The sequence below is a fragment of the Pan troglodytes genome, chromosome 8 (genome assembly GCF_028858775.2).
Source record: "Pan troglodytes isolate AG18354 chromosome 8, NHGRI_mPanTro3-v2.0_pri, whole genome shotgun sequence".
Taxonomy (NCBI): domain Eukaryota; kingdom Metazoa; phylum Chordata; class Mammalia; order Primates; family Hominidae; genus Pan; species Pan troglodytes.
Genome location: NC_072406.2, coordinates 28714511 through 28733777, shown reverse-complemented (window position 1 = coordinate 28733777; position 19267 = coordinate 28714511). Strand labels below are relative to the sequence as shown.

General features: G+C 43.0%; 1 protein-coding gene across 3 annotated transcripts in view; it reads left to right on the top strand.

Moving 5' to 3' along the window:
* The window catches only part of ITGA8 (integrin subunit alpha 8), a 212455-nt gene that overhangs the window by 154807 nt on the left and 38381 nt on the right, over positions 1-19267 (top strand). For all 3 annotated transcript variants that reach the window (XM_507671.8, XM_054660790.2, XM_016962719.3), the window contains exon 26: positions 13055-13183. In XM_507671.8, the coding sequence (XP_507671.2) occupies positions 13055-13183 (129 nt within the window). The remainder of the gene's footprint in view (positions 1-13054; positions 13184-19267) is intronic.

The window sequence follows — 19267 nt, the reverse complement described above, 5'->3', positions numbered from 1 at the left end:
AGGTCTGCCCCTACCTCAGCCAGTGACACTGGGTCATTGCTCACTCTGAAAGGCATTCTTTTTCAACCCAACATGCCTCCTATTCAAAGGGAAGACTAAAGGGGGTTCATTAGTAAAGGACTTATGAGACAACAGCCTCCTTCTTTATGTAGAAATTATACATAAGGCCACTTGTGTTACACAAGATTCTTTAAAATACTTCCTTCCTGGAATTTTTTTTTCTCATTTCCTCTTTGCTCTTCATTGAGATGATTTTAAATTCTTTAAGGACAGTAGCTTATTATAAAATAACATCTGCAAATGCAAATGTATAACATTTAAATAATTAACACTTTTACATATCCTACATTGCATTTAACATGTACTTTCAGTCATAGATTCTTTGAGCACATGATTCTGCAGAGACCTCTAACTCTTTTTGAGTGTAATGTTTAGTTTATATCTGACACTATTTATATATGTTTGTATATATTATGTAACTGGTTTAATGTACACCATGTTGGTTGTGAGTTATTTGTTTTTTTGTGGCATACTGTGACTACGATAGTATTAATAGATGACTTGTCTTAAATGTTGACAGATTCTTGCAAACCAAGCCATAGTATATACTAAGCACCTGGTGTTCCCTACTCCCCACTTAGTCTTTTTTTTTTTTTTTTGAGATGGAGTTTCGCTATTGTTGCCCAAGCTGGAGTGCAATGGCGCCATCTCGGCTCACTGCAACCTCCACTTCCTGTGTTCAAGCAATTCTCCTGCCTCAGCCTCCCAAGTAGCTGGGATTACAGGCGTGTACCACCACGTCTGACTAATTTTTTGTATTTTTAGTAGAAACGGGGTTTCACCATGTTAGCCAGGCTGGTCTCGAACTCCTGACCTCAGGTGATCCGCCCACCTCGGCCTCCCAAAGTGCTGGGATTACAGGCGTGAGCCACTGCGCCCCGCCCCCACTTATTCTTTAATGTATGTGCTTGGTAAAATTCTGTCTGAGGCTAATACTTTTAAAAATGCAATTCAATTATGTTCATTGTCTTAAAACTTTCAATCTGTGGAAATTGAATATAAGATTTAAATACAATATAAAGTAATATCTCCCTTAAATAACTAATCATAGCAATTTGTGAATTTTTGAAATTCTAAATTCATAGAGAAGTTGAAATGTTATTACTTTCAGGTTCTCAAAGTACTGTCACCTATACTTAATAAATGCTCCAGAGAGTCTAAAGGAGCTTTTATTAATAGACATTAAAAAACAGATAATCAAGAGAGTTTACATTAGTGGCTATAAATAATTGAGAGTACTGGAAATTATTCTCCTCTTATGATGCTAAATAATTTTTTGGTGAAGTTGCTATTAACTTACATGGCAATTTAATTTTTCCTAGAGAATGCAAACATCATCTTTTCTTGATATGACTTAGACTTTAGTGAAAAACAAATAATCTCTTATCTGTTGTTGTCTTCAACAGAATAGATCTGAGAAATTTTTAATTTTAATAACCATTTTAAATTCAAATTAGCATGAAAATGAATTGCTGTTAAAAAAACAAAACTGTGCCATAGCCAGGCACAGCGATGCTTGTAGCTACTCAGACGGCTGAGGTGGGAGGATCACGTAAGGCCAGGAGTTTGAGGTCAGCCTGGGCAACATAGCAAGACTTCATCTCTTTAAAAAAATTGTATAGTTAGTTTTATTTTTAGTAAGAAGCAGACAGAGGATGGGCTTACTAAAAGGAACAGGGAGGCAGCAGAAATAACATTTGTCAAGGCAAGAATTCAATTCCAGTATCCAATCTTACTCACCGGGGAAGTGAACTAAGGTTCAATTCCTGATTATTTGGTTCTACAGTTTCTTTATAAGAAGAGTGATCTAGGTAGTAAGTGCCTCATAAAACAGCTGCATCTGTGAGTAGTTCATGTCTACAAGTTCTTCACCCTTTCTGAGGATGCTCCAGTCCCCACTGGACTAGCCCCCAAAATGTCCCAGGCCACCGTGGGCCTGTAAGAGAGGCGCTCTCTCCCCAGCTTTCTAAAGCTGAGGGATTGGCCATTTCCTTCCTACGTTTTCCTCTTTAATCATTCCATTGATTTTCTTTCAGCAAAATCCCTTTCCCTCGTGTTCAGATACACTTTGTAGTCAACGTCCCCTTTCCTTATGTGTTCTTAAGTTGCCCACTTCCCACTGGAAAAATGCTCTCTTCTTCGTTACCTCTCCCTGATCCCCACAGATCTCTAGGAAAACTTGTGAAAAATAAGCCAGACTTCCTAAGAAGCATTTTAGAGGTCACACACTCCAGGGATCCATTGCCACTAACTTTAAAGCCTTCACAACTTCCCAAATATGCCCTGAGAATCCCTACAAGTTCCCACATACTTCCTAATTTTTCTCAATTAAATCAATTGCCACCTAATGTAATGTGCTGAATGTAATGTACTTAACAAATGGATTTTCTTCTATTTTTTAAATTCTCATATGGCAGCAGTCCTGGACACTGTTATTTTTCTTACAAATACATACTTTGACGGCATCAAAGCCCTATTGAGGATTAAGTTGGGTTTTTATGGACTGGCTTGAGAACTGAAACACCATTTAAAACATCATTTCTAAAGAGAAATGCATTCTGAATGCCAAACATCTAGCCTAAAACCTTCTGAAATACAACCGGTCTATAACCTGGATATGCACTCCAAATACAACATAACCCTGCAAGTCTTCTCACATAAGTCTCAGCATCTGATAAGACCCAAACAAGGTTCAGGTTTTTTTTTTATCACAGTAGAAACTGGTTACAGTTTGGTTATCTCAGCAAGCTACCCTAATGCCCCCAAAGTTTCAGGAGGAGACATTGACTGCTTTTGTAAGCTACCACTGGGATCATCCTGTAACCTGTGGCTGCTTTAAAAAACAGTGGTGAAAAGTTCTCATCCACAACCATCTCACTTGTTGCCCAAACACAGAGCATTAGCAACTAAATTGGGGTGGGGCGGGGGCAGACACACACAAATGCTTCTAGAAGTCAGTGAGTTCTTATTCTGAATATTTGTCTTGGACCAGGAGCATGGCTCGTGCCTATGATCCCAACTCTTTGGGAAGCTGAAGTGGGAGGATCACTTGAGGCCAGGAGTTTGAGAGCAGCCTGGACAACATAGCAAGACCCCATTTCTACAAAAAATAAAAATAAATTAGCCAGGCATGATGACACATGCCTGTAGTCCCTGGAGTCCCAGCTGCTCAGGAGACTGAGAAAGGAGAATTACTTGAACCCAGAAGTTGGAGGCTGCAGTGAGCTATGATCACACTACTGTACTCCAGCTTGGGCAACAGCATGACATCCTGCCTCTAAACAAATAAATAAATAAATACTTGCCTCATATCAGGGTTTATGGGATTCACTCAGCTTGGTTTGTTGACACTTTTAAGCCTTAGGGCGTGAGGGAAGGTGGAATCAAGGGTAGGCAACAGGCTGGGGGCTGTAGGAGATCAGGAAAAGCTGGGTGAGCTGCACAACTGGTGTTTCCCCTGTGAATTGTCCCCAGGGCCCAACTGAGGTCAGCCTAGGGGCATGGAAGTGCCTTGAGGATGTCCCTTCCCACTTTCTCTTTTGCTTCCCATTGAAAATGTCTCTGCCTTTGAGTTTCTGTTTCTCCGGTGATAGTTTCTGCTTCATCAGGTTCAGTTGTGTTTTCTGTAAGTTTAGGGGCATAAGCAGATGCCCGGGAAGGGTCTCCCTCCAGGCTTCAGGGTCTAGGTCAGAGATAGAGGATTTTAACCTGGCACCTTATTCACATCGTACCATCTACAACATTTTGAAATGTTCAACTGTCTGCAGCATCCACAGCAATCCATTAGAGCTAATTTTTTTCCAGATCCTTCTTGGAATAAAATTCTAGAGTTGAGTAAAGTATTTCTCAACTAATCTAAAGCCAGTACAATAATTATTTCAAACTATCAATTTTCTTATTTGATGGGCTTTATCCTAGGATTTGGAGAGTCCTGCACACAGACTGTTATCTTTAGATAAGATGAGGTTGAAAAAGTAAAACCTATTGAGGAGCCAAAAATTTCATGAGTAAAGGATTTTTCTTTTTCTATTTTTTTTTTTTTTTTCTTTGTGATGGGGTCTTACTCTGTCAGTCAGTCTAGAGTTCAGTGGTGAAATCTCAGCTCACTGCAACCTTTGACCCCTGGGTTCAGGTCATTCTCCTGCCTCAACCTCCTGAGTAGCTAGGATTGGCACTGCCACCACACCTGGATAGTTTTTGTATTGTTAGTAGAGATGGATTTTCACCATGTTGGCCAGGCTGGTCTCGAAACCTTGACCTCAGGTGATCCGCCCTCCTCAGAGGCCGGGTGCAGTGGCTCACTCCTGTAATCCCAGCACTCCTCAGCCTCCCAGAGTGCTGGGATTACAGGAGTGAGCCACTGTACCTGGCCTCTTTTTTTTTTCTTTTTTTAAGACAAGGTCTCACTCTGTTGCATGGGCTGGAGTGCAGTGGCACTATCTCTGCTCACTGCAACAACCTGTCTCCCAGGCTCAAGCAATCCTCCCATTTCAGTCTCCCAAGTAGCTGGGACTATAGGAATGTACCACCCACCTTGCTGATTTTTGTATTTATTTGTAGAGATGCGGTTTCACCATGTTGCCAAGGTTGGTGTCAAACTCCTGAGCTCAGGCAATTCACCCACCTCGACCTCCCAAAGTGCTGGGATTACAGGCATGAGCCACCATGCCCGGCCTAGGATTTTTCTTTAATTGGCAAGATTTTGTCATAGACAGCTAAGTGTGAGATGCAGAGGGAAAAGGCTTAGATGTGAAACCGTACCTAGGAGAGGAAGACCGATAAGATGCCCACATATAACCTATGTTAAGACTATGGAACACCATTTGGGGCCCAAGTTCAGGAAAATAATCCCGAGATAAAAGTGGCCTGAAAGACTCTATAGACTAAGAAGGGCTTCACATGAGAGAAAGCCGATGCTGTTTGTAAAAACTGCTGTGAGAGCCGTGGAAAGCTGGAGGTTGCCTCCGAGAATGTCTCCTGAACCAGACCAGTCCCATGGGAAGTCCAAATTACAACCAGATAGTACAAACATGGAAAGCGGAGACACAGAAACCATCCGTTCATTAGGGATGAGAGTTTTAGAGTTATGTTTTAGAATGAGTGGGCCCGCAGACAATGGCTTGGCAAATTTGCATAGTTTTGTCTTATCCTTAAGGGTACTTTCTTCTTCCTAACTGCCTTCGTGTACTGGTTTTCCTTAATTCAGAATGCAGGCGCTCGTTACTTCCTAGCACAACAGTTCTTGTTCTCTTTCCCTCTGTCTCTCACTCACGCGTGCGCACACACACACATACCCTTAAAAATCAAGACATATGGCTAGGCACAGTGGCTCATGCCTGTAATCCCAGCACTTTGGGAGGCCAAGGCAGGAGGATCACTTGAAGTCAGGAGTTCAAGACCAGCCTGGCAACCACGGCAAAACCCCATCTCTGCTAAAAGTACAAAAATTAGCTGGGCGTGGTGGTGGGTGCCTGCAATCCCAGCTACTCAGGAGGCTGAGGCAGGAGAATCGCTTGAACCCGGGAGGCAGAGGTTGCAGAGAGCTGAGATCACGTCACTACACTCCAGTCTGAGTAACAGAGCAAGACTCTGTCTCAAAAAAAAAAAAAAAAATCAGGACATGAAAGGAAGAAGATTATTTAGTATATCTTTACCATTAACTCCTGATTTCTTTGTGGAATCATTTTGACAGCCTTGACCACAGGAACCGTAATTTATGTCCTAGCTGAAGCATTATTTGATGGCTGTTACTTGCTCCTTCAATACTCAGCTGTCTTCTATAAACTCTCCTCCCAGAAAAAACAGAACAAAACAAAACAAAACAAAAAAGAACTTAGCTGTTTATTATTTTAGAAGGTCTGATCAGGAAAACAGTAGTCAATTTTAATTTACTTCCTCTCCAATTGTGACGTACTAGTGACATCTATGGCTTGCCCCTGGACATGGTCAGTCTATCCTAGGTATGCTTCCTCTTTCTTATGGGAATGCTACCTGTGATAGAAGAATTGTATTTGCCTTTTTAAGAGTGCCTGAAGATCCGATTCTTGACCATCAAAAAGAATTACACAGTCTGAGATTTTTACCTTCTCTTTGAGATGGTCTTCAGGTTTGCACATATATTTTGGAATGTAAAAACACCATGTCCAAATACTAAGAAAGCGTCAACATCACCAGTGGAGTGAGTTGATTCTTTTAGTTGTGCTTTGCATAAACTTTTCAGGAGGTTAAAAAAGTGGGGGTTTTCTTTCCCTACAAATCCTCAACATTCATGTCTTAAAGAAAATTACATGGTGGACTGCCCCCCAGGGCTTGTCTCCACTTCGGTTTAATTATAGGCAAAGTACATGAGAGTTGTCTGTTGTTTCTTGTGTGCTAGGAATACGTGAAATCCAAAAACAAATTACAAACAAGAAAAAGATAGTGTGCATTGCTTTTGTTTGGGTTCACAGGGCCCTTCATCTAATTTCACCCAACTCCTTTTTTCAAATGCCACATTTCCGACTGTACTGCACATCCTGGCTGCACAGTATCCCTTTAATCCATAAATTTAAACCCATGACACAGTGAAGAGTTTGGTAAAGAATAATGAAAATAGAAAATTCCTGTTGGGCAAAATTCTGAGTAGCAGCTGTAGAAAGAAACATGTTTACCAACAATTATTTCCTCATTGCAGAAAGAAGTCATTTTCATTTGTTCTGCAGAAGACACTTTAGTGGTGACCACCAGCTTCTCCTAGCACTTAACGAATTGTCCTGGGAACTGTCTGCCTATCATGGATGCTAAGAGGCCAGCATCCTCCACCCTCAGTGGAAAACCATGGCCTGTAGGTTCACTGTCAATTGTGAAAGAGGCTCCAAATGTTCATGTAGAAAATGGGCTTTAACTGTTGTTTAGATTTCTTGGGTAGCTTCTTCCTTTTTGTTTTGTTTTGTTTTTAAATAATTTCTGGAATGTCATTTCAGAAAGCTGGTTTGCAAGCTATTTGGAGATCTTTTGACTATGGTGTTTAAGAGTGGCATTCCTCTATTTGTAAAACCATGTCACAAAAGAAAGAGATGTGTTCCATCAACCCCTGCCACGTGACACTGTCATTCTGTAGCTCAAAGTAAGCCCTGTGTTTTATTGAGAGACCACTTAAAATGTTTGTGAATGACAATTTACCCCAATAGGACATGTTCTTTATTTGTACACAAGATACATCTGATGAAACCACACCGGAAGTTAAAGTTTTCTTTGGGGTATTGATTTTTGTTTTTGTTTTTTTTGGAGACAGCCTCACTCTGTCACCCAGGCTGCTAGAGTGCAGTGGCACTATCTCGGCTCATGGCAGCCTCTGCCTCCCAGGTTCAAGCACCTCTCCTGCCTCAGCATCCTGAGTAGCTGGGATTACAGGTGTGCACCACCACCAGCCCGGCTAATTTTTGTATTTTTGGTAGAAATGGGGTTTTGCCATGTTGGCCAGGCTGGTCTCGAACTCCTGGCCTCAAGTGATCTGCCTGCCTCGGCCTCCCAAAGTGCTGGGATTACCGGCGTGAGCCACCGCACCTGGCTGTTTGGGCTATTGTTTTAGCACCACCACTACTATTACTGCTTACTGCTAATAATAATAATAATAGGCTATATCTTGGGAATAAAGAGTCAGTCCCTTGTTTTTTATAGTGCCTCTTCTCTGTAGCTTGGTTAACCACAGAGTTAACCTCTGTAACATAATTGTCAATGACCTATAAAAAAATTTACATGATTCATCTCAAAGCAAAATCTACATGTACACCCACATAGTATATGATAGAAAACATATGAGAGAATTTTAGCTAGTGATTTCCACAATTCTTAATTTTCTGTCTAAGCTCACTTTTTATCTGATACCATCAAAACTGTTCTATCAGATCCTCCATCACTGGGCATCTGTATTAGGCCATTCTTGCCTGGCTAGAAATACATAACACTGGGTAATTCACAAAGAAAAGAGGTTTAATTGGCTCACGGTTCTGCAGGCTGTACAAGAAGCATGGAGCTGGCAACTGCTTGGCTTCTGGGAGGCCTGAAGGAGCTTTTACTCATAGCAGAAGACAGAGTGGGGAGCGGGCACTTCACATGGTGAAAGCAGAACCGAGAGAGAGGGTGGGTGGGCAGGGAGTGCCACACACTTTTAAACAACTAGATCTCATATGAACTCAGAGTGGAAGCTCACTTAGCACCAAAGGGATGGCCCAAGCCATTCATGAGGGATCCACCCCCCTGACCCCAGCATCTCCCACCAGGCCCCACCTCCCACATTGGGAATTAAAACTCGACGTGAGATTTGGGAGGACAAATATCCAAACCATAACAGCATCCTCGATCAACTGTGGGGCTTCCCCTCCTCCTCATTGTGCCAGGCTCTGCCATGGTTCTGGGATGTCCCAGCTCCCACAGTGCTGGGCTATCCAAGGCCTACCCTCCGGTCCATGCACTCCACCTCCCAGGGTTTCTGCCACTGGTCAACAACACCTCAAGCTACCCTGCCTCCAAGACATTCGACTCAACTTTCCTTTCTCCTCCAATTCAATCTCCTGTTTTTATGATGGTCTCACTTGTTCTCTTCAAGAAAATTTTTCTTCCCTGGTATAAATGCTTTCTCTGACACAGTTACCCCATCCCACTCTCAGGACTTCCTCTGGCCATACCTTCTTTCCTGCCAAGCCTGGAATCCATGATGAGTTACTTGAAACACGCTTTTACAAGCCCCCATAACCTCCTGTTTCTAATATCCTTCCAAGCCCCTGCCCTGAAAATCTCAGTCATGCACAGTCCCACAGCCTGGCTTCTCTACCCCATAGCCTGATGGCGCCATGACAGATTGATGTCGGGGCGCACGTTCACGGAGCCGCCGACTTCGCAGGGGCATCTGCCATTGTGATGATAGCACCCTCCTCGTTGCCTTGTCTAAACCTTCACCACTCTCTCTGCCCTTCCTACGCAATAGCTCTATCATTACTATTAGGAATGATCCATTTCCCCATCCCAAACCCCTCCCCACCTGATAGGGTTAGGCTTTGTGCCCCCACACAAATCTCATCTTGAATTATAATCCTCATAATCCGCATGTGTCAAGAGAGAGACCAGGTGGAGGTAATTGGATCACGGGGGTGGTTTCAGCCATGCTGTTCTCGTGATAGTGAGTGAGTTCTCACGAGACTTGATGTTTTTATAAGTGTCTGGTAGTTCCTCTCCTGTTCATTCTCCCTCCTGCCACCTTGTGAAGAAGGTACCTTGCTTCCCCTTCACCTTCTGCCATGATTGTAAGTTTCCTGAGGCCTCCCCAGCCAGGGAGAACTGTGAGTCAATTAAACCTCTTTCCTTTATAAATTACCCAGTCTTGGACAGTTCTTCATAGGGGTGTGTGAATGGACTAATACACCACCCCACCCTTCCACACGCCCCTAATCATCTCTCTTCCATCCTCAATTGCTTTCTAACACTTCCAGAGAAAGGAGGATTATTCCTCCAGCTCCATGAATTAACTTTGGTACATCAAGTATCTCCATTTCCCGTATCTTCAACTTCTTCCTCTCTCCTTGGACATTCCTTGGGTTCTATAAACTTTGTTAAATTTCTCCCATCTTCAAAACAAACAGTAAGTGCAGTAATTTGACTCTGTATTCTCTTCCAAGAACGGACCTCTTTCCCCTTCCATTTATAGCCAAGCTGTGCTTGCTATCCCTACTTTTTCATTTCTCATTTACTTTTTTTACAATTTTACATTTTTGTACATTGTTCATGATTTTTATGTTAAGAACACTAAATGCTATCATAAGAATATATCAAGCAACATGTAAAAACATAAAGAAGAGCATTTTAAATAAGTGTTACCACCTGCTTACTGTTATTTTTCCATTTATTTATGCATTAACTTATTTTTCCACATCCATAAACATTTTACATATATATATATATATATATATATATATATATATATATATATATATATACACACACACACACACAGCCAACGGATAAGGAGACTTGGTTGGCCAGGCACAGTGACTTACACCTGTAATCTCAATGTTTTGCGAGGCTGAGGCAGGAGGATCACTTGAGCCCAGGCATTCAGGACCAGCCTTGGCAACATAGCAAGATGCTGTCTTTACAAAAATGAAATTCAGCAGGTGCAGCAGGATGTGCCTGTAGTCCTAGCTATTTGGGAGGCTAAAGCAGGAGGATCACTCTGCTGTAATGAGCTGCGATTGTACCCACTGTGCTCCAGCCTGACCGACAGAGTGAGACCGTGTCTATAAAAATGAAAAATACATAAGGAGACCCTTTTAAAATCTACAACATTATTATCATACCTAAAAAGAAATAAGCAAAACTTCCTTAATATCATCGGATCTCCACTACTCTAACACTTTGAGGACTGCCCTTCCAGATTATTTCTATTTATAGATCTACAATATCAGATACATCCATTTTTATTAAAAATACAATCTTACTACATTTGCTGTTGTAAACCTGTCTTTTCCCCTTACTAATATATTGTATCTTTCTAAATTCCAATGGAGCTTCATGCCATCATTTTAAAAACCTGTCCAGTAGTCTTCTGTATAAATAGATCATAACTTATTTAATCAGTAAACTGTATATGCCTACAAAGTGTTAAGCTACGGTTTTTCTTCTCTATTATACACAGTGTTGCTACAAACATCAATATTTGTTTTCATGCCTTATTTGAGGGACAAGGCTCATCTTGTCTCTCAGCCGTAGGGAATTTAATATAAGAACAACAGAAGGATTTAATTTCATATCTTTTTAAATAATTATCCATTTGTTAAAATCCTTTCACTCTTGAGCTACTGCAGTTAAATTTCCACCTCCACCAATCTGTCCTCATAAACGGACATCTGTAATTTTGTTCTTTTTTTCTTTTTATTTTTTTAGAAGCAGGGCCTCATTCTGTTGCCCAGGCTGAGAATTCAGTGGCATGATCGTAGCTCACTGCAGTCTTGAACTCCTGGGCTTAGATGACCTTCCTGCCTCAGCCTCCCAAGTATCTGGGACTACAGGCTTGTCCCACCACATTGGCTATTTTTTTTTAAATTAGCAATGAGGTATCACTATGTTGCCCAGTCTGGTCTCAAACACCTGGCCTCAAGTCAAGATCCTCCTGACTCGGCCTCCCAAAGTGGTGGGATTACAGGCATAAGCCTGGCCCATAATATCTTTTAAAATTTAATTTTAAGTTTCGGGGTACCTGTGAAGGATGTGCACGTTTATTACATAGGTAAACATGTGCCATGGTGGTTTACTGCACCTGTCAACCCATTACCTAGGTATTAAGCCCAACATGCATTAGCTATTTTTCCTCATGTTCTCCCTCCCTGCCGCCCCCCTACCCTGACAGGCCCCAGTGTGTGATGTACCCCTCCCTGTGTCCATGTTTTCTCATTGTTCAACTCCCACTTATAAGTGAGAACATACAGTGTTTGGTTTTTCTGTTCCTATGTTAGTTTGCTGAGGATAATGGCTTCCAGCTCCATCCATGTCCCTACAGAGGACATGACAAAATTGCCAAGTTCAGTGCATAAAGGTCTTCACCCTTCCTTACTCCTCTGCAGGATTTGGCATTCTTTGTCACTCTCTTATTTTTGCAGCTTTCTTTTCCTTGGGCTTCTATAAAAACGACACTTTCCTAGATTACCTCCTACATCGGATCTCCCTGCCTTAGCTTTCCTCTCCAGATTACCTTCATCTCCCTGTTTCCTGGGAGGCTCTAAGTGACTCTCTGCTTTGTGTTTTCCATTTTCTCATCTGGCAATGCAGACCAGCTGGCAGGCAGTTTAGGTACAGCTGGATAGGCACAGATGGGCCCCAGACCAAGCATGCAGAACATCAGAGGCTTGGCGAGTGTGCCTGGGGCCGTCGGGAGCGAAGAGCAGGTTAGCATGCTGGAGTGAGGGACCTTGGGTTCTTGGTCAGAGAAGAGGCTGGAGAAACCGGCCAAGGCCAGCATGTGAGGACCTGTGTGTGCCATGCTAGGGAGTCTGGACTCCGTCCTTCTGTTTGTCTAGTAGGTTTTTCCAGGTTTTCATGACATACTGGGCACTCTCATTTCATCTTTTGTGATGCAGCCTACATCGGCAATGTAGAAATTTCTTTTCTTCATTCCACAGAGATGGGCATACTATTATTGCTCCTGTGACTACAAAGAGAAACTGTGTGAAAGAAATCATAATTCTCAAGGGTGGGAGGGGGGAGCAGAAAATTAGGTCTTTGTATTCAGTGGGTCTAAAATAAAGAATGTTAATGCGATATTCTGTGTGATTTATTGGAATTCTCAAAATGTTTATCCAGCCAGCAGATGGACCCAGCATGGAACCTGAGATAAAATAGTAAGTTCTAGGACACTTGCAAAATGAACTCAGGGCTGAAAACAGACTCCACTGCAGCACAGTGAACATGTAGCAGGCTTTCGAAAAGTCGTTTTTGTCAGGGCAGAATTTTCTCCTAAAGGAGCGCAGGAACGTGGGGTTCAGCCATGTGGATGTTGGGTCTTTGACCACATCAGGCTGTTTCCCCAAATGAGGTTGGCACCTCACTATTCTGTCACCTCAGGATTCATCTCCCCATACAGAACGTTCCTCAGTTTAACTGGCCCCACTCTACAATGAGAGGAAAGTAACGAGAGAAGGATGGCTCATGTCTGAAACGTCACTTGCATGTTTTCTATCCTTGTGGGGAAATGACTTCTGCTTCATATCTTCTCCTTGCAAGATAAACTTCCCAGGAATGCATTCCCCATGCTTCGTGAATTCCTGTCATTGAAGAGTGGAAAAGCTTGTTCCTTGTGCGTGCAGGTCATGTCACTGTTAAACACACTGCTGGTAATCACAGGTCTGGATCCTCATGTGAATCATATTCCACTGAGAAAAAAAAATTGCCTAGAGTTCAAGGCTAAAGAAAATGTAGCAACTGTTCATGTGTTTTTAATGTGGTATCTCCCACTTTCTTTTTGCAGCCTGCTGCCTCCCCAGAGGACACCCCTGAGCTCAGCGCCTTTTTGCGAAACTCTACTATTCCTCATCTTGTCAGGAAGAGGGATGTACATGTGGTCGAATTCCACAGACAGAGCCCTGCAAAAATACTGGTGAGTTATCCCAGTGTGCATAGAACTGAGGGAAATGAGTGGCTTGGATAGAACCCTCAAATACAGATAGTTTTAACTTCAAGGATTGTTCTTGGTCTCCTTCAGTGCTCAGATATTCCTAACGTTTGGGAGTGTTTATCTCGAGAATGAAAAGCAACTTTTCTGTAAGAATTAAGGAGCACTTGCAATATAACCTTTTCACTTTTCTAAAGCTGCCATGGAGGCCACTTTGGAGAATAATGGTGAAAACATCAACTGTGACCTTCAATCCATTTCAGGAACATACACTTTCAGTTGTTAGTCCGTGCATAGATGCTGGGCTGTGGTAGTTTGAAGTGAGCATGGACCCTTGGAGTTCTGCACCTGTCCCAGAATCTCAGAGCTTCTGCTTATCTGGAAGAGGCAAGAATGGTGTGTTCAGGGCTGGGTATGGTGGCTCACACCTGTAATCCCAGCACTTTGGGAGGCCAAGGTGGGAGGATCCCTTGAGGCCAAGGGCTTGGGACCAGCCTGGGCAACACAGCAAGACCCAGCCTCTAATTTTTAAAAAAAGAATGCTGTGTTCAGGTTTCCTGGGCCAAAACCCCTGCTGAGTCTTAGCATTGGGGTCTGTGGCAGCTCAAGCCTGAGCTTAGTTAGCCCTTAGCAATACTATCTTCAGTGTTCATGAGTCAGCACTTTTTTTGTTTGTTTGGAGACACAGTTTTGCTCTGTCACTCAGGCTGGAGTGCAGTGGTGCAATCTCAGCTCACTGCAACCTCTGCTTCTCGGGTTCAAGCAATCCTCCTGCCTCAGTCTCCCGAGTAGCTGGGGCTACAGGCACATGCCACCATGCCCAGCTAATTTTTGCATTTTTGTAGAGGTAAGGTTTCACTATGTTGGCCAGGCTGCTCTTGAACTCCTGACCTCAAGTGATCTGCCTGCCTCATCTTCCCAAAGTGCTGGGAGTATAGGCATGAGCCACCATGCCCGGTCAGAGTCAGCATTTTTGATTCTATTCTCCCACTCATCCTATTGCGGCAGCTTCTAGTGCTTTATGTTTTCATGTGAATATTCATCCTCTTCCCTGACCATGTGGCAAGGGCTGAAAGTGAATGTCAGGGTTTATCTGTGCTCTGTAGACCATGTCCATAAAAAGTAGGAAGCTGCATGCACATTCTCCAGCTATGCAGAAGTAATCAGAGATCACCTCAGAAGCTAATACCCTTCTCAAAAGCAAGCAAACAAGAGAAGTGGGGATGGTGAACAGGTACAAAATATAGTTAGATAGAATGAATAAGGTCTATTGTTTTATAGCACAACAGAGTGGCTATAGTCAACAATTTATTGTACATTTAAAAATAACTAAAACAGCATAATTGGAACATTTTGTAATGCAAAGAAATGAATGCTTGAGGTGCTGGTACCTTATTTACCCTGATGTGATCATTACACATTGTATGCCCATATCAAAATACCTCACAGACCCTATAAATATATACACCTATTACATAACCATAAAAATTAAAATAGATATATAAAATAAGGATAAAGCAAGAAAACAAACATTCCGTGCTTGGGGCAGGGACAGGCTGGGAACACTGGGTCTGGTATGGGGGGCACAGACCAAGCACGTACTTCCTGCCCCATAGCTGCAGTTCAGAAGCTCAGGCCAAGATGCAGTGATTTGTGGTGACACTGAATCAAAGGCCACAGTGACAAGTCCAGGGTTGTCCATCCAAAGCAGCAAGCCAAAGAGAGAGACCTGGCTGGGTGTGGTGGCTCAGCCTATAATCCCGGCAGTTTGGGAGGCTGAGGTGGGCAGATCACCTGAGGTCAGGAGTTCCACACCAGCCTGGCCAACATGGTGAAACCCATCTCTACTAAAAATACAAAAAAAATTATCTGGGCGTGGTGGCAGGCGCCTGTAATCCCAGCTACTCAGGAGACTGAGGCAGGAGAATCGCTTGAACTAGGGAGGTGGAGGTTGCAGTGAGTCGAGATCGTGCCACTGCACTCCAGCCTGGGAGACAGAGTGAGACTTGGTCTCAAAAAAAAAAAAAAAAAAAAAAAGAGAGAGAGAGAGAGAGAGACCCTGGCAGAAGACCGCAGGGCAAATGAGTAATAAGAAAGGGAAGGTGTTGGGAGGCCGAGGCGGGCAGATCACGAGGTCAGGAGATCAAGACCATCCTGGTTAGCGTGGTGAAACCCCGTCTCTACTAAAAATACAAAAAAAATTATCCGGGCGTGGTGGCGGGCGCCTGTAGTCCCCCCTCCTCGGGAGGCTGAGGCAGGAGAATGGCGTGAACCCGGGAGGCGGAGCTTGCAGTGAGCCGAGATCGCGCCACTGCACTCCAGCCTGGGAGATAGAGCGAGACTCCGTCTCAAAAAAAAAAAAAAAAAAAAAGGGAAGGTGGAGGTAGAACTGGAAGAGACTGAACCAAGGAGGGTGCTAGAGTTCTTTCTACAGGGGCAGCAGTCACAGTCCTGGCTGGGTTGAAAGCCATTAGACACCTAACCTACCTATGCTGCTGACCCTCTCCAGACTGGGTTCATCCCGGAAACTTTGAATGGCTCCTAGACTTGTCGAGGTGCCACGGTGCACTGACCCAAGGGGGCATCCTCCCTACTTCCCTGTCCGCAGTCCTGACAGCCCATTAGGGTAGGTGGCATGTTTTTTTTCTCAGTGTTGTTTTCTCAACATGTAGCATAATACCAGCTCATCTGTTGAACAAACATGTGAATGACACAGTGAGTGAACTCATCACAGACAGTATTAATAGCTTTTGGAATCATTGTCTAAAATGCTCCATGGTGTGCCCTTCTATGTGTTCTTAACCTACACGCTCTTAATCCTAAATCCAATTATAAGCCAATGATATATTGCAAGCCGTTTAAAAGATAGTGCTGGTAGTGACCAAATTCATTAGCCACCAGATCTGCTGAATTCAAGATAAAATGCTATGACATGAATAAATGAAATCAGCCATTTTTTATGACAATGTTCAAGGATGCTTTGGGGACTAGAACTGCTCCAGCCATTTATGAAACTGAAATAATTCACGGTAGCTATCACTGAAGAAAGGAAATCAGTGCTCAAGAAATTGAATCCCTGATTTTCTCATCTGTAGAATGGAAATCCATACGCTTGATTTACATAACTGAAAAATTAAAGTTTAAGAAAGGATTTGCAATTCCCCCTTTGCTTTCTCTCTCCCTCTCTGCCATGCAAAAAAGGTTTTTGCTTTTCCTTCACCCTTTACCCACGCTTGTAAGTTTCCTGAGGCCTCGCAGTCATGCTTCCTGTACAGCCTGTGGAACTGTGAGTCAATTAAACCTCTTTTCTTCATAAAAAAAAAAAAAGAAAGAAAGAAAGAAAGAAAGGATTTGCAAAGATAAAATGTAATGACAGTAGGAGGGAATGTTAACAATCAGTTGCCCCTTCAACTAAAGTGGAAAATGCACTGGGGATAAATAGTCTTCTACTCTCTCAGCCAATTTAGTGGCATCTGTGGGACCTGGGTGCATGTGCATATGTGCAAGTGTGTGGGTGCACACATGGTGGGGAGGACAGACACAGAGTTCCAATACAGGAGACAAGACTCAGGAAGGATGATGCAAGGGGTGGATGCAAGGGGTGGATCTGGGCAGCCCTGAGGCAGCCATGAGACCATGGCTTCATGCCAGAGAGGCACTAGCCCAAAAGAATAGTGCATTATTTTTTGTAATCCATAGACTTAGGGTACAAGGAGCCAGATGAACAGCCCCTCCCCCCATAGGCTCTGCCTCTCCTGCAGTTCTGAACTCAGGGCAATTCATCAGGGGGTCCCGGTCGGAGTTATCAGATGATACAGAGAAGGTTCATGAGTTTTTAAGGAAAACAAATGGGTGGCAAGCAGGGAGCTGAGGAAGTCCTAAATTAACTTCCTTTCCATTCCTGCACTCCTGTATTTACCTGGAATTAACTATTTTTAAAAAACAAAAGCATGACAAAATATTTTAAAACTCTGATAATAATTTATTTCAGTCCAATAAAGTAGGATAACGCCATATTAAATGAATCATATTCCTGAAAATCCCAAATGTGTTACCCATCACATGGATAACTTTTTTTTTTTTTTGAGACAAGAGTTTCACTCTTGGTGCTCAGGCCAGAGTGCAATGGTGCCGTCTCAGCTCACTGCAACCTCCACCTCCTGGGTTCAAGTGATTCTCCTGCCTCAGCCTCCTGAGTAGCTGGGATTACAGGTGCGTGCCACCACACCTGGCTAATTTTTTGTAAAGACAGGGTTTCAGCATGTTGGCCAGGCTGGTCTCAAACTTCTGACCTCAGCTGATCCACCTGCCTCAGCCTCCCAAAGTGCTGGGATTACAGGTGTGAGCCACCATGCCCAGCTGGATAACTTTTTTTAGTCACAGCCAAGAGCCCTCAAAGAGGATATTAGGATAAAAGACATGTAAACAAATCCTAGTTCTGTGTCTCATCGATGCAGGAGTTTTCAAGAGTTTTAGTTTGGGATGATGAAAAAGCTTTGGAGTTGGATGGAGGTGATGGTGGTACAACATTGTGAATGTACTTAATGCCACCAAACTGCACACTTTAAAATGGTTAAAATGGCTTTAAAAGGTGTGCCTTAAACACTCCTTGACATTCATTTATTTCATCTTGACAGTAGAAAATGTTTGAACTATGGAAATGGACAGAAAAATATAATGAGCAAATCTCACTTAAATAATCAGTTAAACTTAAGTAAAATGAAGCATTTGTTATGATAGAAGTAGCTGAAGTTACTTTTTGAAGACAAAAAAAAAAAAAAAAACTATGGCAACTGGAAGACTGTAACTCAAGTAAATTTTTTTTTTCTTGAGATAGAGTCTCGCTTTGTCGCCCAGGCTGGAGTGCGGTGGTGCAATCTCCACCTTACTGTAACCTCCGCCTCCCGGATTCAAGTGATCCTCCCACCTCAGTCTCCTGAGTAGCTGGAACTACAGGTGCCCACCACCATGCCCGGCTAATTTTTGTGTTTTTTGAAGAGATGGGGTTTCACCACATTGGCCACACTGGTCTCAAACTCCTGACCTCAAGTGAACGTCCCACCTTGGCCTCCCAAAGTGCTGGAGTTATAGGTGTGAGCCACCGCACCCAGCCTCAAGTAAATTTTTATGACACTGTAATGTTTAAGAAACATAACAGTAGGGAATCCATATACTATTCCTTTTAGGATAAATTAATAAAGCTCTGCATGTTATCATTTTGAAAAAGCTTCCATGGTGTACAATAGAACAGAAAACAATTGATATCATTCTCAGCAAACTAACACAGAGAACAGAAACCAAACACTGCATGTTCCCATTCATAAGTGGGAGTTGAGCAGTGAGAACACATGGACACAGGGAGGGGAATATCACACACCGGGGCCTGCCCGGGGGTGAGGGGATAGGGGAGGGATAGCATTAGGAGAAATATCTAATGTAGATGACAGGTTGATAGGTGCAGCAAACCACCATGGCACATGTATACCTATGTTACAAACCTGCGCATTCTGTACATGTATCCCAGAATTTAAAGTATAATAAAAAAGAGACATCTACAGAATTCTAATATGCAGTACCAATGGGAAAAATCCCTCTGAAAAACCAGTGTCCAAACATATGCAGTATTAATGATTTGAAAAATCAAAGTTAGACAGGGTGTAGTGTCTCATGCTTGTAATCCCAGCACTGTGCGAGGCCGAGGCGGGTGGATCACGAGATCAGGAGATTTGAGACCATCCTGGCTAACATGGTGAAACCCCATCTCTACTAAAAATACAAAGGAAAAAGCCAGGCCTGGTGGCGGACGCCTGTAGTCCCAGCTACTCGGGAGGCTGAGGCAGGAGAATGGTGTGAACCCGGGAGGCGGAGCTTGCAGTGAGCTGAGATGGCACCACTGCACTCTAGCCTGGGAGATGGAGCAAGACTGTCTCAAACAAAAGAAAAAAAAATCAAAGTTCAAGTATGTTTTTTAATTTCCACTTCAGGGTATGTCTCATGAGTACACTGAGACAGTAGAGATCAACAACTAAATTTTTTTTGAAAATTGTATGTATTTGCGTTGCAGGGTCC